At 36.9% G+C, this 24,015-nt stretch overlaps 1 protein-coding gene across 8 annotated transcripts in view; it reads left to right on the forward strand.

Annotated features, from left to right (window-relative positions):
- The window catches only part of PPP1R12A (protein phosphatase 1 regulatory subunit 12A), a 116,392-nt gene extending 93,633 nt beyond the window's left edge, over window positions 1-22,759 (forward strand). For 4 of the 8 annotated variants that reach the window (XM_082076184.1, XM_082076180.1, XM_082076185.1 and 1 more), the window contains 11 exons: window positions 428-625; window positions 802-970; window positions 1,869-1,990; window positions 2,667-2,732; window positions 7,988-8,004; window positions 9,404-9,545; window positions 10,242-10,346; window positions 11,260-11,307; window positions 14,065-14,115; window positions 15,837-15,998; window positions 20,602-22,759. In XM_082076184.1, coding sequence (XP_081932310.1) covers window positions 428-625; window positions 802-970; window positions 1,869-1,990; window positions 2,667-2,732; window positions 7,988-8,004; window positions 9,404-9,545; window positions 10,242-10,346; window positions 11,260-11,307; window positions 14,065-14,115; window positions 15,837-15,971 — 1,053 coding nt within the window. In that variant the 3' untranslated portion in view covers window positions 15,972-15,998; window positions 20,602-22,759. Of the gene's footprint in view, window positions 1-427; window positions 626-801; window positions 971-1,868; window positions 1,991-2,666; window positions 2,733-7,987; window positions 8,005-9,403; window positions 9,546-10,241; window positions 10,347-10,460; window positions 10,615-11,259; window positions 11,309-14,064; window positions 14,116-15,836; window positions 15,999-20,601 lie in introns of those variants that run through there. The other 4 variants (XM_082076181.1, XM_082076182.1, XM_082076183.1 and 1 more) reach the window with 4 other exon arrangements.
- Window positions 22,760-24,015: the final 1,256 nt, after the last annotated feature.

A 24,015-nucleotide genomic window follows, 5' to 3' on the forward strand; every position in this document is an offset into this window, starting at 1 on the left:
AGTTGCAATGAGTGAATTTCTAAAGTACCAGCATTTCTGAAAATTTGATAACTATTGTATTTTTAGGGTTCTTTCAAAAATATGCTTGTGATTATATTGGAAGGATCTAGTGGGTTCTTGCATTATTTCTGTATGATTTTCTGTGTGATCTATGTGTACCAGTTCAACTAAAAATTGTGTTGCTGTAGAATCTGTGGTAGATCACATTACAGCAAACACTTGCCAATAATGAAAGAGGGATGTTTGGTTCCAAGATTTGAGAGAAAAGCTTATAGGTGGAATATATAGATAAAATTTATTTTTAATAGATAGAATTAATTTTCTGAAGGTGAATTTTATCTTTAAAATATGTATTTATATATTGTGATCATCTATGTTAATACAAGTGAAATATTGAAATGTTGTTTGCTGACTGCTATTTTCACAGGGAGTAACACTGACAGATCTTCAGGAAGCTGAAAAAACTATAGGAAGAAGTCGTCCCACGCGAACCAGAGAACAGGAAAATGAAGAAAAAGAAAAAGAAGAGAAAGAAAAGCAAGACAAAGAAAAACAAGAAGAAAAGAAAGAATCTGAAACTAAAGATGATGATTATAGACAAAGATATTCCCGAACTGTTGAAGAGGTATTTTCATGATGGGTCACTTTAGGTAGAGAAATTATATGAGCCTTAACTCCAACTATAATATTTTAATTTTGGTACTACTGTAAGAATTATTTCTATATTTAAATGTTTTAAATCCTGTGGTTTATATTTGTTTAATCTTGGTGAATTAATTTTGACATTTCTCTGCTGAATAGCCATATCATCGCTATAGACCAACTTCGACGTCAACTCCTTCATCAACCACCTCCTCGCTCTCCACCTCCACTAGCTCTCTTTCAACTTCAAGTCAACTAAACAGACCAAACAGCCTTATAGGTATAACTTCTGCCTATTCTCGGAGTGGAACAAAGGAAAGTGAGAGAGGTAGGAGTACTATTTGTGAAGGGATATTTTTTGTTGTTTTAGTTGACAAATGACAGCTTATGTTTCTAAAGATAGTTCAAAATGGGGTGGGAGATAAGTATAGACCACCAGGGTTGTATCTCACTCCCGCCTTCTGTAAGAAATTCCAAAACTTGCATATAGAGAGGAAAAATGGGGTTTTTTGTACTTGGTGGTGTTTAGCAGCCATTTAGTATGTGAATCTGTGTTTTCCATTGGTGGGTCATAGAACATCAAATATGCCACTATCACTATCCACATAATGCTTTCAGGTCTGCGTTACCAGAGCAACTATAATGAAATATCACATTTCAGAAAAATGAAATCTGTGATATAATATTAACCAAATCTACAAGATCCCATTTTATTATTCCTTAAAGCAAAAATGGAGAGGACTGTGATGAAAAGGGGGACTCTAAAGAGCACTTAACAGACTTTTAAAATTTGGGCCATTTTTATATTGGATTCTTGATGTAAGCAAAAAAACCCCTTGTTTGAAGAAGAATGGTGAAGAATTACCTTGTACTTTTATACATTTACTGGCACAAATACTTGAATCATTACGTGACAGTTTTGAAAATTGAATTTTAAGTCTAATTTGTAGTGTATCACTGTTACATGGAAACATTTTCTTTATGTGGCTTAGATGGAATTAGTATTTTGCAGTTGCTCTTCAAGAATTGGAACAATATTTACAGTATTTAGAGCTGTATTCTGAGGAATGTAGATTACAGCAAACCCTGTATGTGGTAAACTCTTTAGCAAATTCATTTCAGGTAAAAAAATAATTGTAAGCATTTTAAAGACTGAGAATTATTACAGAAAATGTTCATAAAATTAGATTGTGTCATACTTAAATGAGTAAGAAAGTTGTTATTAGCAGAAGGGGGCAAAAAAGAGGAAGAAAAGGAAGAAGATAAGTCACAACCTAAGTCTATAAGGGAAAGGCGGCGACCAAGAGAAAAACGACGATCTACAGGAGTTTCTTTTTGGACACAAGATGTAAGTAAACGATTGCTACTGCTGATGTTATAGCCTTAGCTTGTAGCAATATGGAATGTGCATAGTGTATTCTTAAAATGGAGAATACTTTAGAGTAATAGAGTATATAACTAATTGTTCTGGAAAAACTGATGCTTGTTCCAGTTCTGTATTCTCTGTTTCGAAGCTTTCGGGAGCAAAATGAAAATTAAGTCTAAGTTATGTTGGTAACGCTAAGAAGAATTCTCTAATTAATAGGAATTAATCATAATCTAAGGGAAAAATAATAATTGAACAGTTCTCTTGCATGCATATCAAAGCTGTAAGAATGAGACTCATTATCTGGCACATTACAAGTAGCCATGTACTTAGATCTGAAAGAACAGCTGTCAGATTAGAAGGGTTATAGTTGGCGTTTCAGCTGATTGGCTTTCTCTTTGTCATGGGATCAGTATGTAAGTTTGTAAAAGCAAGATTTTCACGTGCCAAATGTGAAGTTCCCTTTCCTCTCCTCCTGGTACTGAAAACATGTATTCTTTTGAGAATTTTTATCATGTACCCCATATACCCTCTATTCATTTCAGTTAGGTAGAATTCTGCTGCTCTTAGATTTTCATATTAGAAGTCTAGAATGCCTTAAAATCTCAGCAAGCTTTCAGCAGTTTAATTATTTTTCTTTTTCCACTTCTTTTACCAGAGTGATGAAAATGAACAGGAACAGCAGTCCGATTCAGAAGAAGGAACAAATAAGAAAGAAACCCAGGTAATTTAAAAGAGATAATGAGTTTATTACCTTTCTAACAGATACATTTTGATCCTAAGATTTCTGTTGCAGTTGGATTCAATTAAAAGAGTATATATGGTAGAGTTTTTACAAGTGCTTTCTGATTCATAATTTGTGGCTATTGTTCAGTGCCATTTCCTTTGCAGGCTTTAATAACAATTTTTAACGTATTAACCATGTTTTTCTCTTCCATTCTGATTATGTAGAATAAGCATCCAAAAAATGTAGGTGAAATTTCTGATGCGTAGGTCAGGGACACGTTGCAGCACGTTACTGGAGGGAACTTTCAGTTTCTGCCTTGCAAAAATCTTTGTTCCATCTTCTCTGTAATTTTCAGATAAATGATGCCCAGTGACTTATGCACACTAATTAAAACCTTTTAAAATTAAACCCAGTGCTCTCAGTAATGTAATTAACAAATAATATGAGAAATTAATATAATGACGTATAGAAAGTTACACGCAGTGTACCTGATTTCTCCATTGAAGAAAATGGATTTCTGAACATCGTAATTCAGTATTATTAGTCTTGTAAAAAATTCAGTGGAAAACAATATAATAGACTTGATTTGATGAAAAAAGTCCCTATAAACTGAATGGTGTGTGACAGAGGGGTTAAAAGGGAAGTGGTAACTTGAGCTGTGCTATAAAATGGTGTAGCAGAAATTGAGGAATAAAATTCAAGTGATGTTTCTCTCCTTTTTTATAAAAGCTTCCATTACACATTCGTTAAATGCTTTAGTTAAGAGATTCATACTGTGCCATTTTGGTTTGCTGTATTTTTTATTTCCATGTCACGTTCACATAAATACACAGGCATGTTTCCTTTCCTCCCACTAGTACTTATCCTTATCCTTAGATCTGTAATTACTCCATATTCTGTTCTGTAGAAATTCATTTTGGTAGAATGTGCATGTGATGCTTCTTCTAGAATTAGACTTATATAAAACTACAGTGAAATAGTTGTAAATCAGGCCCCAAATTATTACTATGGTCTATGATTAAAAGAGTGGGTGTGTTGGGGTGAGAGGTTGAAGTGTAGAATTGGCTACTTAATCATGGCTTGGCTCAGGAGTCAGAGCATTCTCCTAGCCTGTATACTTCTTTCATTATAAATCAATATAATATCAGATTTGAGTTCATGGAGAGTTCTGGAATGAATGTGTGAAGCAAGTTCTCTGTCACCTAGCTGCATAAATTGATTTTGGTTTGTTAATATTAGCTCTTTTGTCACATCAGCTGCAGAAAATACAAAAACATAGTGAAAGTGAATTGTATCACTTATCACAATAAGTATTTCATGTTGTTTTAAGTTTTCTTTTCAAATTTTGTCAAACCTAATATGGAATTTCCAGTATAGTATCAAAATTGCAGAAAATGTCCTAGGCTTGTAATTATTATAAGCCTATTAACTATAAGAGATCTTAAAATTTGTATATAGTAATTTCATTGCTTTCATATTAACGTGGGTTTTTTTCCTTTGCATACAAATGGTTTGTCAGAGATTTAAAGCATTATGTAGATTTCAATTAACTTCATCTCAGTGATAAATAACTATTTAGCATTTATCAATGCTCAACTGAGAACTAAATACATTACTTTTGACAATGCAGTATTTTGCCATCTTGGAAAAATAACAGTGGAATAGATCTTGAACATTCTAATAGGCGATTTGTTCCCAAATCCGTAGCAAAACGTGTGGGGTTTTAATTGTTTTTAAATGCTTGAAGAAATTACGCTTTCGTTTTTGCAGTTGCTAACTCTGCTTTCACTTTGACAGAAATTTTGCATGCTTTATTGTAGAAATTCATCATTATTTGCTTATAAATCCTTTTCAGTTCTAGGAAGAGAAAAGGGAAAAGGCATGAATAAACTGGAATTATAAAGAATGACGTTCAGAAAATAGTTACGCCTTTTCAGTTCTACTGATTATTTGATGTACTGGTATTCAGAAGACAGAAAATTTGGAAATATTGAAATTCTCTGTTATTCCCTTATGTGGTGCTGTTGTGATTTTTGCTTGGTGAAGCTACAGGCCAGAGGTAGAAGGTGGTAACTTCCAAAGGCTTTGGCAGTAACTCAGGAATTTAAACTGAAGAGAGGAGGTCAAGAACAAGCCTTGCACATGGGTGCATGCTACAAAGGAAAGTAAAGGACCTTAGACAAAATGATTTATAGCCTGAAATCTTTTTGGAGCCAGAAAAATTATCTTATTCATCTCAGAGGTCTTTGAAAGAACTATCTTGTAAGATTTCAGTTTGTGCTTTCTTATTCTTCAGAACTCTCTTTTGACCGCTTAGATGGTCATTTGTCCATAAAGGAGAGCTAGTAAAGAGAAGTCGGACTTTGCCAAGCACTTTGACTGCTGGAGGTTGCTCTAATGAAATTTTGTTTAGGCTTTTTAATATCAAGAGCTGAGAATTTCTTCAATTTGCACAAAAAATGCCACGTTACCTAAGGGTTTTTCCCACTAGAAGGATAGTCTTAGAACTAGGTTGTAGGGTACCTGTTTAAAAATAGGGAAGTCAGAAGATCACTTGGGCAACTGAAGGATTCTAAGTAAAAAAATGTTTATGTGAAGCCTGTTTTTCAGTATGAAGTATTTCAAAACAAAACAAAGAAAAAAAATGAATAGGTACAACAACTGTGATCAGGTTATAATTGAATGGACTGAAGGTGGATCAGTATGTACGTTTGTAAAAGCAAGAGATCAGATGTGCGACCTCTGAAAGATGAAAGCTAGCAATATTAGAATAATAAATGTCATCGGGTCTTCTAATCCTGTGGGAATGAACATGAGAAGCTGACATCAATAGTGTTAATGAAGTGCTGTACTCAAATTTTGTTCCTCACTTTCACTGCTGTGACAGTTTCACAGAAACATTCATTTATAGCAATACAGAAAATTCCACCTGACTTCCACATTTTATTTCCATTACCAATAATCATCCTAAGCTCACTAAAATGTGATGTGCCTGTTTAGAAGCTTAATGTATATTTTTGAATACAGTTTCTTTTTGGGCATCCTTATGACCTGTATAGACTGATAGTATAGAGTTAGAAGTATTATTTCAGGTTGTATTGATAGGATATGTATGTTTTGATTTTTCATTGCTGCTGGTGTGCTGCCAGTGCAACTGTGGCTGCTCGTTGTGCTCAGTTATGTGACTGTACAAAGAACATCCATCTCATGTGATTTGGATGCACAGGGTATCTGTGTTGGCATCATTTCTTCTCAAGCATTAGGCAAAGTTTGTACACTTACACCTTTTCACAATTTTTTTGTCAAATGTCAGAAGTTGTGAGCTGAACTGACAGAAATGGAAGGGGAAAAGAAAGAAAACAGCTAAGACTCTGCTTAAAAAAAAAATAAAATCTACAAGCCAGACATGTTTTGTGCAAAGTGAGGGGAACAACAACAGGCATGTGCTTGAGGAATGTGCTGCTCCTTCAGTGAGGTGTGGAGCCTGGATGGTGCTCAAACAGCAGGAGCCTCACAGCTCCCAGGGAACGGGCACCACTGATTTTCTGGAGATGACAGAGTCCTCATCCAGCTTCTCAGGCTCCCAGGAAAATGGGAATAGGCTGCATCTGTGTTTTCCTGCCTCTAGTGATTAGTGCTCTCTTACCTCACCAGTTCATCCGTTGTCCCTCTCTAGCTGGAGAATCATGTTGTTAAGGTGGTCTTTGGGTAGCTGTAGTGCAGCAGGGGAATGGAGATCTGGGGGGTTTTCACATTCCCTTGGCACCACAGGGAGTCCGCTAGAAGCAAAGCAAAGCAGCCTATAGAAAGCTTATTTGTGAAGAAATAATGTAGGAATCATTCATTTCCTTGTAGTGGCTGTTCTACAGTGTAGGTAAAGGTTCAAAGGGCCAGCTCAGCATTTTTCTGTACATGGTGTTCCCCCAAGGTAGGGGGACCTAAAGTCTACAGACAAAGCTTCCCCTGTTGAGGTGAGAAGAAGTGGCGAGAAAGGGATTTTGTAGGTTGTTGATGACATGGTGGAATGTTGTAATCTCACGCTGATCTTACTTTAACATGTGATAATGCAAGATAAGACACTGAGGTGGAAGCTCATCTTGTTTTAGCCAATGGCTTAAAAACTATCCATGTATAGATATGTGCCACCTAACTGTGACATTTTATACAAAATCTCTTGAGTTATCAGAATTATTCATGCTCATAACAGAAAATAACAATGTTTTATTAGGAGTGGTTAGGCCATAGCATGTACTTTTGATTTCCTACATCTAGTAAATGCACTTCAAGGTGTCTGCGGGGAAATTGAGTGTATTGTGAAGAATGTGGCTGTTCTCCTCAATGCAAGTTGAAAAAATAGTTTCCTTCTAAGAAAAGGAAACAAACAAACCACACCACTCCCCAGCAAAACCCACCTGTGGCTTTTTTCACCACTGCAAGGTGAATAATGTTGAAGGATGTGCAGGTGATGATACGTCAGTAGAGTTTCTTGACTGAAATGTCTTAATTCCAGATTATTATAATTGGAATAAATGATGAATCTGTATTCACCCAGAGGGGAAAAAGGTTTGTTATGACTGATGTAATGCTTAGAGGATACTTACTCACTCTTAAGTCATCACTTCTAATTAAATTCACTTGTCAAGTAAAGTGAGTGAACTTTGTGCCTGTGGATTTGCCTGAAATGAATGAATGAAAGTAATATAAAAAATGAAATAATGTCATTTAAATTAAGTCTAGTAAGTACTCCCTTATGTTGTTGGTATTTATACCAACAATATTTATAGTGTGTTTCCCATTGAGCTATGTTGAAACAGTGACCTTGTATTTTATATTATTATTTTGAGCTGAAGTCATTATTATGTTGACCTTTCAAAACATTATTGCTGATGTTAGAGAAGAGGAAGAAGGAGTAGGGGACACAGGTCTGATGCCTTTGATACCAGGCAGGCAAATCACAGGATGCACTGACTGCTGAAATATCTCCAGTGTTTAGGTCAGTCCAGACTTTTAGAGTGAAATGTTAATGTTAAATCAAATTTTGGCAAGTAACATTCTAGCACATACTTCTTTTATGTTCCAGACATAACAAAATTAAATCTTGACAATGTTCAGATAATACATACTGTTGGATAGCATATGCATGTAATGTAATGGTTTGACTACACTTGTTGACAGATTATTATATATTGTATTTTATCATATTATTGACTTGATCTATTCTTTTTCTCTCTTTTTACCCCTCCCCACCTCAGAGTGATAGCCTTTCAAGGTATGTGTAATTTAAACAAATGAATTTAAAATTGTTAAGCTTTTTGTTCACACGTTCTCATTTTAAGTTCTTTATGTACAAGTTTAGCTTAACCCTTGTAGTCAGCTGCCTTAAAAGGCAATAATGGTATTTTACATTTGTGTCAAATATGGGTGTAAAGCTGCAGAGCTGAATATTTTTTTCCATGTGTGAGTGGCATACTCGATTCTGGGAAATGTGTTTGACTCTGTATTTGTAGTGCACTGAAGGCAGGCAGAGCATTTTGTAGAACACAGTGGATACAGCACCATTCTCAGCAATTTTTTCAGCATAGTCAGCTTTTACAAAGAAGACAATAAGTTCTTGATGCCCCTCTTTTAGAATAATACCCTACTGAAAATTTTCTAAGAAATCTCAAGAAAAGTACTACAGCCTCTGAAAATAATTTTTCCTTAAGATTTGTTGAAAAGGAAATGCAGAAATATCAATAATTTTTTTTTAAAGTTTTCATTTGGTTTTAGACTTTTAGAATTAATTATAGGATTTTATTATGTTCTGTCTGTGCTGCAAATCTGTTAAACAGAACTGCTACAGCACATGATCAGTGAAAAGTCAGCAATGTGAAATTATTCTAAACTTTATTAATACTAGCTGTAATTTAGTGATTAATAGGATAAAGACTGCTGAAGATTTGTTTCATAAATCACTTCTGTTGAAATACTGGAATTCAGACCAAATAGTTTTGAAATCTTCTTGGTTTCTCTAATAAAACTTGGAGAATTCATCTAGGCTGATATTTTATAAGTTACTTGTTAAAACCCTTCCATTAAAGTAATGCATTTTTTTAAATAGGTCTTCTTTATAAACAAAAAATTATTAAAATATCTAAGCTAATATAAAATCCTTTAAGACGTGTAAATATTTGCTTGGATTAAAGAATTTAATTTAAAAGATTGCATACGAGGCAGGCACTTGGCAGACTGAGCAATTTGCAAGTATTTCCACACAGAATCTTGAAGTACTGAGAATGTAAAAATTAAATTTGCATCAAAGTAGAAGGCAGTGGTTTAACTAAAATACAGGGTGTTTCCAAAAGATGGACCCAATTTCAAAGCAATATATTTCCTGATACAACGTGTTGCAATTACACAAAAATTTACATACAGTTTAATGAAGCATCTAGCGGTCATCATTTGAAACTCTGTGCCCTGCCCTTTCAAATGTAAGAGTTTCATTTATGGGCGGTTCGTGGTTGCAAAGATACAGTGATTTCAAATTGGGTCCGTCATTTTGAAACACCCCCTATATAATTGCATTTGGTATTTTCACCAGGGTGACGGCAAACTCAGAATGTTTGATACAGTGTGTGGCCTTGGCTTGAATGTGAAGGCAAAGAAAAATGAGAACTTTTCTTTCACAGGTATGATACGGGATCCCTCAGCACGTCCTCAGGTGACCGTTACGATTCAGCGCAGGGGCGATCGGGGTCACAGACTTACCTTGAAGATCGAAAACCGTACTGCAGTAGACTAGAAAAAGAAGATAGCACTGATTATAAGAAGGTATCTGATCCGAGAATTTTGGTGTGAAAATAGAACCTTATTATTGTTTTTCTTAAGTTGACTGGAAATGATCTCATGTTGCATCACAAATTGCTGCTTAAAGGAACTCAGCTGAACGGAGGAGCAGAACAGCCATTACAGTGGGGAGAATGCACATTACAAAACAGCTTCTGGCTTTTGGTCTTTTCAAGGCAAGGGAGAAATCCAGAGGAGACAAGATCCATTTTTATGACAAATTCTATCATATTATTTTTTTAGTTGATTGTATCATTAAAACTGCTTTATACATATGTGAAGCCTTTTATTTTTATATGTTTGCTAGCTTACATGCAGATAATGTAAAAATGTGGTTAGATCTTGCTTCAAAATAGAGGAGGAGGGAGTTTGTTGAAAAGTTTACTGTGGTGTCTCATTTGTGAAGTCTGAAGCAAAGAAACTGGCAAGTATGTTTTTAGCATGTGTAAGGTAAGTCATGTGCTCCCTATGCAAAGTTCCTTGTTTCCAGACATATTTGTTAACAGTTCTTTCAAGTGCTTGCTAATTCTAAAGATCTTTCAAACCTGTAACTGTGTTTTACTTCTTAGGCTATTGAAGTATTTGTTCATGTTATGTGCAGCTCAGTCATGGTTTTTAAATTTTTCAGCTAATCTTTCTGAATTATTATTTGATATTTTTTAAATTAATATTTTCTCTTAGCTTTATGAACAGACTCTAGCTGAAAATGAACAACTGAAAGCACAGATACATGATACCAACATGGAACTTACAGAACTTAAGCTAGAGCTGGAGAAGACCACTCAGGTTTGTATAAAACAAAGAAGCATGTACGTAGCTGACAAGGTAGACAGCAAACTAGAAGCACCCCAGGGTATGGGCTGCTCTTTACTAGGCATCAGCTTTGTTTCTTATCCAAAGATGGGAGTGAAGAAGAAAGAGTACCTCTCTGTTTCTAAAGAGAAAAGAGCACAGGATTCTGGTCTTCAGCTGTGAACAAACTGTGTGAGGCTGCCTCCTGCCTTTTTAAGTAGTAGTGGTTCTTGCCAGCATGTATCTGGAACTTCTTTGCAGGGTAGGGATAAACACTTTCTACACTGTTATGCTTATATTCAACTGTCAGTTGGGATTGATTGATTAATTCATAAACCTGCTTGCACATTGGCATGACCCGCTAGTTCTTCCCGGCTGGTTAGGTAGCTTTGTCTTAGAACTGAAGAGCAAATAGTGCACTCCAGTTACACACAACTGCTGTCAGATAGAAGTGCTGCACACAGTGATACCAGATATGTACACAAAACATAAATTTGTCTTTAAATTGCTCTAGAAAGTGTGTTTCCTGTTCTCATATCGCATTTGCCACAATTTGCCTGTGTAGGTACTTAAGTGTCTTCTGTGTGTACCCCTTAAACATCAGTGAAGTACATTAAAAAGATGTTTGCTTTGTAATGCTTCTAGATAGAAATACTATATTGCTCCTATTTGCCAAAGGCAATGTAATGATTAAATTCCTTGGGGATGGTCACAGAGCAAGTACGTGATAAATCCAGTTTGTTCTTCTTTATTCTATATTTCAGCGTTACTTCCCTGAACACACTTTAAAATGCCTTTGAAAACATATTTCAGACAGAATACTAAAATTGTCCAACTAAATTGTTTTTCCTCAGTTTTATTTTATTTAAGAACAAGTACCAGTGTCTTTATTAATTTTGTGTTTCAGAGACAAGAGAGATATGCTGACAGATCACTCTTGGAAATGGAGAAAAGGGTGAGTTTCTGCCAAAGATCTCTTAAGTACTCCAATTCAGGCTTTTTTTAGTTTGTTTTGCAACCCTTGGCATGGACACGTTTTGGTGGAAACAGAAGCCTTTCTTATAACTTGCATTTTTTAGAAGATTTAGGGATTTTAGTTTTCAAAGTAACAATGAATGTGAGATACTGTGAGATGGAATTACTCTTCAGAAATGCCTTCAGGTTGCCTGTTGGTTCCTGATGACCAGGTTCTAAACACCACTGCCCTCCAGGGATCTGCCACTTGTTCTGTCTCATCCAAAACAATGTTGGCACCCCAGGGGGTTAAGCAGATTCAGGAGCGTTTCATCTTCTAATGCATTTCCAACCTTCAGAGACTTTAATTTCCTCAGAGCTTTCCAGAGGCACACGTGTCATTTTACCAGTATTGTTGGTAATGAAGTAGCTGTTTCTAGCTCACAGACATGAGACTTTAAACCTGCTAATGATATAAAATGAATCATAATCTGTCTCTGTCCTTGTATTTTAACTTTTTCCAGAGAGAATATGGCAGGTGGGGGAAGAATAATTAAGCAGTGTGGGCAGAGGAGCATCAGGGTCAGAGACAACGACCCTAAATTGAATGGCGAAAGGAGTCATGTAATAAATCCATATGTGAGGTAGACTACAGGAATTATTTCAGAAGTTGGACACATTGTAATTTTAGGCTGTAGTTTCATGCTAGTTTAAAGTCCATCCCTATAAAATTTTAGTTCCACAGCAATGTAAGGCAAACTACACTGGTTTTGCTGTGGTCCTGGCTTCCTTCTTGACCCTGGCCACATCTTCCTTTCTCCTCCCTTCATCCGGGAGAGACATATTAGGCACTTAAACAGGAAGAAAACTAAATGGACTTCGGCAGTAATAAGTGATATGGTGTATATTTATTAATCCCTGGTAGGCTTCACATTCACTAGCCTTTTATGTTTTCTAAATCTCAAGTATTGGAAAGTAAACAATTTTTAGTCCTACAAACCTGTCTGGCATGTAAACAAACACTGGGTAGGTTTTATAGGAGCACATGGAGATGTAGAAGAGATGTAGAAGTGCTCTCAGGCACTTCCTGAACTTCCATCTTTATCTTAAAAATCTCTCCAGATAATTGCAGCAGCCTTTTAGCACCTAATTCTCCTTGATTTTTGGCAACCTGCTGTAGACAATGATTTCATCACTAGAAAAGTTTCATCAGCATCTTTAATTACTTTCTTGCTTGCTATCATGGCCACACAAGTGGACATTAATTATTTCATGGATTTAGCTGTGTCCATTACTCTATAGCTTCCATTCTACAGAACATTCAGTGCTGCCTAGCTAGACATTATTTCAGTTTTAAATTAACAGCTGTGCTTTTTCCCAGAATAGGCCATTGCATTAAAACAACTGGTTATATTAGCAATTCTTACACCTTTTTTTTGTAAAGACATTTAGCCCAACAGCAAATAGACTAGAATGGTACTTACTATGCCCATTACTATCAATCAGTGTCATGATGGGAAAAGTCTTAACTTGGAGGAGTTACGTACATTAAGTACTAACAACTGCAGTAATCTATGTGATTAACTTTTGATAGACCTTTAAAGTTGTTTGCTAAAATGAGAAAATGTTGGGATATAACTGCACTATTATTAAACTAAATTCAAATGATTTATATCTGAAAGGTGACCGGCAAGAGTCAGTATCTACTGGGCGGTATGATCTAACCAAAGTTTTACACACCTCAGTCAATGCTGCTTGCTGTTTGCATAACACCGTTGTATGCGGATGCATATGTCCACTTTGCAATAATCTGTTGCTTTTGCCTTTCACACTTTGGAAAAATGTGAATGTAGAGTTCTGATAACCGCAGCTGCTTTTCAATGAGACACACCGCATTGTCTGACACAGGAAAGCAAGCAATCAAGCTGTAAAGCCCTGAAGTCTACTGCATTAGCTATTCATCTGTCGGATGTCTTGAAAATTAGGTTTAAATGAAATAATAGAATTTAGAAATACGATAGTGTGTCTGCACTGCAGACTGCAGCATAGTATAGAAAACCCTAAGCTAACTTTCAATAAGGTAGCTTGGGGGCAGTAATCAAAATGACCTGAAGTTCTGTACAAAGGATGATTTCTCCTGCTTCTCAGGTAAAAATAAAAGAAAGGAAAATAAAACTATACTAGAAACGCAGAAAATATTCAGGAAACATTTAGTCAAGAAGCAGGTGTCCTTACGTAGCTAGATGTATTTGGTACTCAGCTGAACTCCTTTAGTGTAAATTTGAGTGTATCTACACTACGTGGCAGATTATGGTGTGGGCAGATCCCACTGAGCTGAGACAGATGTTTCAGCTACGTTTGCTTGTCTATGAAAGCTTCTGCTTTTGTGCTTGTTTAATATTCTTGTTTGTTTCTGATCATTTTCTGCATTTCTTGTATATTAAGCTATTACAGAAGCCTAGCTCATGAAAAATAAATGCAAACAAATGGTAGGTGCAACTTGTCTAAATTTGTGCCAAGGAAGGAGTATATTTTGTAGGACTTGATGCAAATTTCAATATCTCTTCCTCCTCAGATAGTCATTTTCCGTATTGAAAAAATGTCTATTTTTCACTGCCATCACAAGTTTCCTGTCCACACTACGCTTTTGGTTGTATGATCTTTGAACTTGAAGTATTTCACTGTTACCACAGAATTTACAAGCAGTAATTATTAAAAAATGGTATTGTTCAGTGTTAACACATATCTTTTGATTTAGGAAAGAAGAGCTCTAGAAAGAAGGATATCTGAAATGGAAGAGGAACTTAAAGTAAGTAAACTATTACACTTTAAATAAACTATTAATAACAACGTGTATGACTATATAAGTGTAACATGTAGTCTGGCAGTATTACTGGTCTCTATAATTTAATTAGAAAATAACTAAGCTATAGCTGCATTTCAGAATCACTCGTGTCATGTAGCTTGTGCCGAAGCTGTTACACTGGCATAAGCAGTCATACATGCGGGACTTCTAAGAAGGTGCTGAGATTTATACTTCTATAACATATTGCCTAACAAAAAACATTCAAGAGATGGTTGGAGTGAAGCGCATCTTGATCTGATAAAGATAAAATTGCAATCTATGATTTTGATGTGATACCCTATATTTTATTAACTTAAAAATACTGGTAACATATAATTCCATAGATATTTAAGCATTAAATGTTGCTTCAACCTGTGTCTCATGCTCTTTAATTTATGTATGAGACAGCATGTTACCTATATCAAAAGAAAAGCTTCCATTTGTATAGAGTAAATAATCAATCAGTTTTTAGCTTACAAAAAGCAGTAGATAGATTTCAGATGTTGACAAATAACTAAAATTTACCCTATGTACTGATTTCCATCTTTTTCAACTATGTATAAACTGAATCCTAGAAGCCAAATAATTTTTAATCCATCTCTGGCCTTTTTTTTTTTTTTTTTTAATCAGTCATGGTATAACTTTTCTCATTTTCTGGTTTATCAATGTTAAGTGCTCAGATACGATTAAGAAGGGTGAGAAATTTGGCAGGTTTGTTTTCTATTATGTCCTCGCATATAATATTGGACAGGCCCAATCAAACTGATAGAAGTAAAGTATGACTGGAAAACTAGTGGAACATGATGAAATAGAAAACATTCTTACACTCCAAAATTTTAAAGAATTACCAATGTTTTGATACTTGTCACTGGTTAATAATAAGTTTCCTTTCAAGCTCATTTTTGAGCTCCCTCTGCTGCTTGGAAATGGCATTAACTTCCAAATACTTTTGATTAAAACACACACATGAAGTTTTGTTGAACTAATTGAAACTGACAGGCAGATGTAGGCAGAAGGCAACCACCATGCCTCCAGCTCCCTTGGATTCAGGCCAAGATAGTTGTTGTAAGAGAGGACACAATGTCTGTGTTTCCTTGAGGGGTCTTCAGAAGTGAATTATGTAGAAAGCAAACTGTGGTGTAGGAAAATAATTGTGTCTAAGAGTGGAAGAGTGGATGTGAGCTTCTCTCATCAACCTTCAAATTCTTTTCAGGGAAGGCTAGGCTTCCAAGAAAAATAGAGAATACAAATATAATGCCTTTTTTTTCAAGAGTTTACTTTCAATAAGCAGTATGTGCAAGTTTTGAATTAAAGACTAAATAATCTTCCTATCATTTGTTACACTGCCATGTAAAAGTGTATGTTAAATGTGTCATTATTTGCAGACTTTTGAATAGGAGATTTAGTCTGTGCAATTAGGTTGTTAAGTAAAGAATTCCAGGAATAGCTGTCATTGTTAATGTATCCTGGACGGTTTTGGAAGGCTGTGACTAATCACTGCTGGTTCTTAGATTGCTTTCAAGAATGTGCCACTTGTTTGATACTTTCCTTTCACAGCGACTTATCTGCTTTAAACAGGACTGTCTCTTCTAAGTTTTCTTTCAATTCTGCTCATCTCCAGTTCTTTTAAACATAATATACATGTTGTTTTCTTGTTTTCACTCCTATTTCTTTGATTCCTGCAGAACCTGCAACAAATAAAGCAGATTCAATCTTTGAGGCACATAAATGAGCGACTGGTGACAGAGAATAGGGCCTTGACCCGAGTGGTTGCCAAGCTGTCAGAGTCCTGTAGGCAACTGCGCTCTGTGGACTTGTAATTTCTGCCTTCTCCTTTGTGTAGCCAGGCAGGTGTTGACGTTCAGTTTGTGCTTGGGTAGAATTTACTATTAACACTTGTGTGTCGGAGACTGACTGACTGCTGCTCGGTGTGGAAGTGTGGTAAAGCATGGTGTCCGGTGTACCAACTAGAGGTGCTGCGGACGTATTGGTTTGGTGTGGTGTTGTCCTTACTAGCACCGAAGCTCATCCCAGAGACTTGAAGATAAATTGGCGGTGATCCAGGAGGCCTTCGACATGTTAAAACCTTGGCAACAATTCAAAGAGTTTGAGTTTGCACTAGAATACCCCAAAGTCACTCCCTTGTTTCAGTGTTTGAGCGAATGCTCAAATAGATAGATCTGCCTCTAGTATTCTGACAAATTGCAATTAAGAATTGAGCTTTCTGCTGCAGTATAACTGAAGTGCACAGAATTTGTACAAACCTGGTCTCAATTAAAGAACGTTTGAGAAGTGATTTCAGTACTGTGCATTCCCAAACAGTTGTGTTAGCAACTTTATTTCTTACGTTTGTGTGTTTTAATGTTTAGAGGGGACCAAACTCTTCCCTTTCAAAAATGCATCGGAGCTTCAAGTTGATTAATATTTTCACATATTAGCTTCCATGTGATTCTGGTCAATTCTTCTTATCTAGACATCTTAAAATATCCAGTTTCACCACTTACTTAAGGTCATGGATTTATATTGCTATATATGCAGGCATTCCAGTCATAGAACAGAATCCTATCATGCAAGAACTGTACAAACACACACGTGAAAAACACCTGCCTAGTGTGTCAGATTGGTTCATATGTACTAGATCATTTGGCTCAGCCCCCTTCTGTTAAAGGTGTGAACTGCTTTGAGTTTCATATTGGAAAAAAATGCCAGTTTGTTGTCCTTCGTGTTATTGCAGGGCTGCTGCAGAAACCCACTGAAGCTTCAGAACTTCTGTGAGGAACAAAATGTGGTTTCATTACACATCAATCTGTGTGCCTTTTTTCCTCCGCTAATATTAACAGCTGTATAGGGTGAAGGTTGCAGTGAGCTTTTAAGATCTGTAGGTAAAAAAAAAAAAATTCTCTGCACAGTTATTCTTGCTAAACTGCTTCTCCTCACCTGCCCCTTTTCTTCCTGAGAAGCAAGGTAATAAACGTACATTTTGTCATTCTGCTCAAAGTCCCATCTGAGGTTTTCCCCACTAAGAGACATGAAATAAAGAGGTTTATCCTTTGGCTGCTGTGTCTACCTGGAGTTGACCTAACAATAGGATGTGGACAGAAAGCTTGTTCCTCGTCCAGGTCCTGCATTCCTCAGTGTTCCCTTCTGTTAACCCTTGCTGAGTGAGTCAAGTCAGCTCACTGACCTGGCTGAAAACAAATCCCATTATTCGCTGTATGATTTGCTCTGTCTCACCCCAGCATTGTTGAATCACTGGACTGACAGGCAGAAAGCTTCAGGAGCTGCTCCACGTGAAGGGAGAGCTCTCCCTTTAGGGCGGCCCATCTTAAATCAGCTTCAGCTCACAATGTGGTTTTTCAACACAGCTGAGCTAATCTAATAACTGCTGTCCACAGCCACATGTCCAAACCGTCTGTTTTTTGCTAGCACTGGCATTCCTTTAACCATGCTAAGCCAGTTCAGGGTGTTCAACCACAGAAAACCATTCAGCTTTCTTTTTTGTGGGGGTAGTTTTCAATGGCAGATCATTGTAGAGCTTGAGGAGCCTGTCTGGCAAAAGAAAAGGAAATACAGCAGGGAGGTTTGACGTTATGATGGTGGCTTAACCCATAGCACTGTGCCTGATTAATCTGAACAGATACCTGAAGAGTTCATGAGCCTGTTGTAATCTTAATTTACAAAGCTGCTTTGTATGTAAAACCTGTTAAATATTCCAGCAAACACAGATATTATTACTGTACAGATCTGAGTTGGCTCCATGTATGTCAGGTGATTACTGAATAATTATTTGCTCAAGGACAGCACTGCAAGGTTACCAGCTGGCCATATATTGCAGATAGGCAAAACAGCACATTTGTAATCTTACTCAAGAATCTCATCACAGGAAGATACTTTGCTATTTTAGTGAGAGGAGAATCGGGATTCAAAGTGTTAAGTACAGTATGTAACTGTAATTTTATGGAATTTACCACAAAGCCTTTTTTTCATGCCTCTGCGCATTAAAGGTGTGTGGTGTCACCTCATGAGAGGTTTGAGTGCCACAGGAATGCACTACTACAAGAAAATTGTATAAATGTGTTTGGCTAGGGTTTAAGTATGTGGGGATTAGTATAGATGAGAAGCATAAGTGTCTTAGGTTACTTGAGCTTATCCTTCCTGATCCGTCTCCTATTACTCATAACTGCTTTTGTCTCCTACCAGTCTTCCCTTATTCTTTAAGAGACTCACGACAAAAGAGAAAATATTTTCTTAATACCTATTCTACCTATTATCTTAATCAGGATTAAAATATATCTGCCGCGATTTGCAGACATATAATGCTGCTGGATTATGTTAAAGCTCTAAATTTGAACAGCAGCTTTTTTTGTTAAAACAGTTCACCACAAAATATACCTCTCTGTGGGTCTGCCTGTATGTAATTAAGCATTATGGGCTGCAGCTCCCTAGTCAGCTGGAAGAGACTGTGTTGGGGAAACATAGGCAAAAGGAACTTCCCTAACAACTGTGACATTCCTGGAGTTACTTTGAGGTTTCATCGGGAAGCGTACACGACAACACTTGTTGAGAGACCCATTGAAGAAGAACAAAACCAGACTTTCTTACTTCCTTGTGCATGGCTAGATGAAGGCTGTTGTGGTTGCACCCAGGATCTTTGGTATGAAGTCTGTGACAGAAGGAGAAGGAGGAAAGAAAGGTGTTAGTTGCTTTGCCTGAACAAACATTTTTTTCATTGTTTGCAGGTGGATGTCACAGAACAACCCCAGGTTTATCCTGGTATTACAGGTGCATGCACCCTGCACCGTACACGTGCCTGTTATCTGGATATGACCCCCAGCACGTGTATCCCAGACAACAGTAGTTGTTTTTTCACACCTTAGAAAACTTAACACAGATAATAGTTGATAATTGCCAAACGATTACTTATGTTGCCCAATTTCCAATACCTTAAAATGGTTTTTGCAAGTAATGGGCATTTTACAGCGCTTTCTGTTCGGAGCACAGCTCCCACTTGACCATAAAGGCAGCTTCCCTCGGACTCTGTGAAGAGCTGGGTTTAGGTGGCTTGCCCTAAGCTCCACCATGGAGCACAACTGGAATCCAGGTTAACAGGATTTTTACTTACTCTAATTGTAGAGACCACCTTTTTTCCTCTTACGATCTGTCGTCTTCCTTTCACATACTGTGGTATTGGCAGGTAAATGAACTCGAGATCCTATAACCTCAGTCACTTTCAGTGCACGATGGTGTTTCGGTCTGTGAAAGGGTCTTTTGTTTGGGGAACTGAGTGTGGACAGGAATCCTTTAGAGGAGATGCGTAAATGAAGCCTCTAGTGTAATGTACAGTTTATTAACCCTGCATTTTTAAGCTTCTCAGTTCTTTCTGTTCCATAATAATGTTCTGAATATAATGGGGTTGAAAGTATAATTTTGCTTGAATAAAATGAAAACAAAACTAGGGGCAAGGAAATTTCATCATGAAAAACTGTGTAGCAGTTGTTACATAGGTCACTAGCTGGACGTAGACCTCTTGTGTGCACTTGCACTCGAGGTTACTGAATAACCACTGTGCAGGAATAGGCTGTTACCTCCTGTGTAAACCTGCTGCTAGGAACCATACACGTCATTTAGCCCTGAGTTACTATAGGCGGTTTGTTATCACTGTGTGAATGTAGATATGGAGAACTGCCGAGCTTACTTCTGGTTCCTCCGACAAGTTATATTCTCCCAGTACAAACCTCTGTGCACTGACTTGTCCTCCTTTCCTGTCTGATCCTGTCCAGCCCTCACCTTACTTAGCTTCCACCTTCCAGCTTTTGTGCTTGTGTGTCACCATCTCGTGTGGCAACCTGGACTTGCCATCTCCTAACGTGGATGCCTGAGAATGCAGCCTGGTGTTTCAGCGATCTGATCTTGCGTGAACTGTGCTATTCAGGGATAAGATCGCAAATTATAGGATGTGTGCTTCAACACGAGTTTGGAAGATTAATGCTATGAGCTAACAAGCTGAATCACACCGTATGTGATCAGGATGAAATCATCCGAGAGCACAGCGGTAGATAAGCTTAGCCACAGCATGTTTTTTTGAAACTGTGCAAGTGCAGTATAGACAAGCCTCTTTAAATTGTTGGTAATTAACATTTGTTTGTTTTGCAGTGAAATTTGAAGCATTTAATTACTTTCCTCTTGCTACCATAAATGCTTTTTTAGAGGCTTGTCATCTGCACCACTGAGTTTTGGTGCATCTAGTCCAAGCAAATGAAAACTCCTGATCTATAACTCTTAACTGTATCATGGTAAAAGGTGAGATTTTTCTGAACTGCTAATATGAAGGGAGAGAACTGCCAACATGCTTAAGCTGAATCAAGATTTTTAATCCCCAGCGCTTGTCTAGTCTTGCTGCTTTGACTCGGGGTTTAACAGCAAATAACCATCATGTTTCATTCTTCACAGATGCTACCAGACCTGAAGGCAGACAACCAGAGGCTAAAAGATGAAAATGGGGCCTTGATCAGAGTTATAAGCAAACTTTCCAAATAAAGGGTTTACTACAGCAGCAAATAACGGTATTGCACATCACTAGTAGCTCCAGTGGACCACAGTATGGCAGTCACTGGAAGTGTGGGAAGATCCCTCGGAGACTTTCATTTTCAGATATCCTGCCAAACGCCCTCTTACCTGTGTGGTTTTTTGTATCAAGATCATTGTTTCTGTTAAAAAGCAGCTGCTGAGAAGATAAAATGACTGAGAAATCTTGTTTACAGCTACAGCATAATAAGGAAAGTGTTCAAGGCCAGATACGCCTCAGATATTTAACCAGTAAGCCTTAGTTGTACATAAACACTTTTACATCAACAAAAGCTTTCAGCTCTCACAGAAGACAGTTACTCAATAATGTTTTTGTTGTGCCACAATTCCCAGTTTTTTTCTATACTCAGTTTTTCTTTAAATCTTAAGTTTGGATTTTTTTTCCCTTCTAATTATTCATGTACCAGATTTTCTTGTACAGTGTTTTCACAGCTTTACCATTTGCAGAGACCACACACCCTTTTAAATTACATATTTGTGTAGCTACCTAGAATTGTATTGTCCAACCACCTGGAACAGAGATGTCTGGTGGAACATTTGCTTTCACTGTTTGTGCAATATGCGTTTATTTCCTCTACAAAATGCTTTAAAAGTCAGTTGAAACTAGAAGTATTTTAAGAGTCCTGTTTTCTGCCTTTATTGGTCACTTTAAAGAAAAAGGAAAAAAAAAAAGAGTTTGTAGTGAAAGATGTTAGATCCTGTAATCGTCACATTCATTTGAGCAGGTACTGAGTGATGCTGTGTATATAAATGTGTACTGGTTTGATTTTTCAGACCACCACGTGGCATGCTTGAATATATTTCCCTATTGCAATGTCTGTTAATGCAAATTAGGCTACTCCAGAATAGTGTGTTTAACAAAGTTCATTAATTTTTATGGTATAAAGAATTTAGACATTGTACATTGTATGGAGCCCTATCTTTACAAAAGGTCTAAACTATATAAAATACTTTATTATCTTTTCCTCCCATTTTTTTTTTCATTTGATAGTGTTCACCATAATAAAAAATTGCATAAATATAACTGCTTCACTACATTTCACATACCTGTATTTATCTGAGTGCTGTCCAAAACTGTTGTGCTAGCCAAAGTAATGTACTAAATCATTTGAAAAACATAACCCATTACACTCACATTAATGTTTATATGCACTGTTGTTGCCATGTGAGAAGGCATCCAATTTGATAACACCATCATGTCAGACCATTTTATACATTTCAGTGGCCTTTAAAAACAACAAAAAAAGTACTTAAGTGAAATCGCTTTTGTTAGAAACAGCTTTTATATTTTCACTAAACCATTCAAAATACGACATCCTAATGGCACATAGTTTATTGCCTAAAACCACTGAACAGATCAGCCATTAAAACAAATTGTACATTGTAAAGCTTGTAGTAGCTATTGTATTATTGATTATATTGTATACTATATTAAATGTGAATTTGTACCCCTTCATTTAAAAAGGTCATTGTGTTCTACTGCCTACTTGGGGGGGGTGGGGATTAGTTTTACGGGGCTGGGATATGTTTTGGTAAGGAAGACATGATGTCCTCTCTCTGTTGATTGGTTTTTTGAAGATGTAAGGTTATGCTCTTACTACCAAGCTCAGGATTCTTGATTTTAAAGGTACACAGATAGTTTGAGATATCTTATTGTAATTGATCTGTATGAGAGGTGGGTCTGAACCATAGGGACTTCCATTGTCTGACGCTAACATAAAATAAAGAATTGAATGGCTGCAACGTATTGAGTTCTGTTACAAGACAGTTAGGCATATTCTGGATTATATTGGGTAAAGTTTGGGTGCCTGTGAATGATTAAATACGTGTTTCTAATATTTTAGTGTTTTATATTTAGGTTATTTATTCTTTATATCTAAAAAATGAATGGCTAATGTGCTATATTGATTTTATTGGTAGTACTGAGCAGACCTTGTATCTGCATGAAACTAGTTGCAAAACCCACTATTTTGGAAAAAAAAAATTGTATTTTGACATATACAAATAAAATGAATACAAACTATTTTAAATGTGTGAAAGTTTTACTGAGAAGACATTGAAATTTGTTATGAATTTAAACCATGTTATAAGTTTGCTATTTAAATCCTTTGGTGGGCATTTTTCATTCATTGCGTTACTTGGATGCAAGGTTCAAGTACCTTTAAAAGATTGTAATCAAATTGTGATTATTTGCACATCATTGTACATGCACATCTGTAAATGCAACAGTAAAAATGCCATATTTATGCAATCTGTAACAACTTGGACAAATGTTTATATATTTTACATAAACCTGTCTGTGTGCAGAATCTGAGAACCATTTGTTACGCGATATTAACTGCATCTCACAAAGCAACTGCTAAACTTGTGTCACCGTCTTACTGCACTGATCGTGTTGCAGATCAAACACACCCTCAGAAAATCTGGCTACCACAGAGAGAAAAAGGGTGGTGGAGGAATGTTTTATTATTCAGCAGACAGTTTGCGTATGAGAAATGCATTATTGCTGGCTCTGGCAGGCCTCCTTCAGCAAGCAGCATGAATGGTAACTCAGAGCAGCAACTTTGATTTTCAGTTACCTGGAAGAAAAGATTTGGGAGCTAGAACTTCATTTTTTTTGCCCACCCTCTCTCCCTCACCATAAACAGTTCCCTCTGGACCTCCCTAGCTCCGACTACATAGCGCTTTCATAATTTTGCTATTTCCTTGCCAGATTCCAAACAGAGCAGTTATCATTCATAGAGAATCATAGAATCATTATGGTTGGAAGAGACCCTCAAGATCATCGAGTCCAACCATAACCTAACTCTGGCACTAAACCGTGTCCCTAAGAACCTCGTCTAAACACCTTCTAAACACCTCCAGGGATGGTGACTCCACCACTTCCCTGGGCAGCCTGTTCCAATGCCTGACAACCCTTTCCAGGAATGAATTTTTCTTAATACCCAATCTGAATCTTCCCTGGTGCAACTTGATGCTATTTCTTGTCATCCTGTCACTTGTTCCTTGGGAGACCAACACCCTCCATGCTACAACCTCCTTTCAGGTAGGTGTAGACAGTGATAAGGTCTCCCCTCAACCCCCTTTTCTCCAGGCTAAACAGCCCCAGTTCCCTCAGCCGCTCCTCATCAGACTTGTATGTCTTATGGTGTAGGTTGGTGCATTTGTTCGCTCAGCACCAACTATGAAACACAAATCGCAGTATTCTTCCCTTTAGAAATATCCTCCGTGTTGAACGTTGGTTTGTGCTCTGATGAACATGAAACCAATGAGTATTAC

Source organism: Streptopelia decaocto, assembly GCF_964273445.1.
Source record: "Streptopelia decaocto genome assembly, chromosome: 1".
In the NCBI taxonomy this organism is placed as follows: domain Eukaryota; kingdom Metazoa; phylum Chordata; class Aves; order Columbiformes; family Columbidae; genus Streptopelia; species Streptopelia decaocto.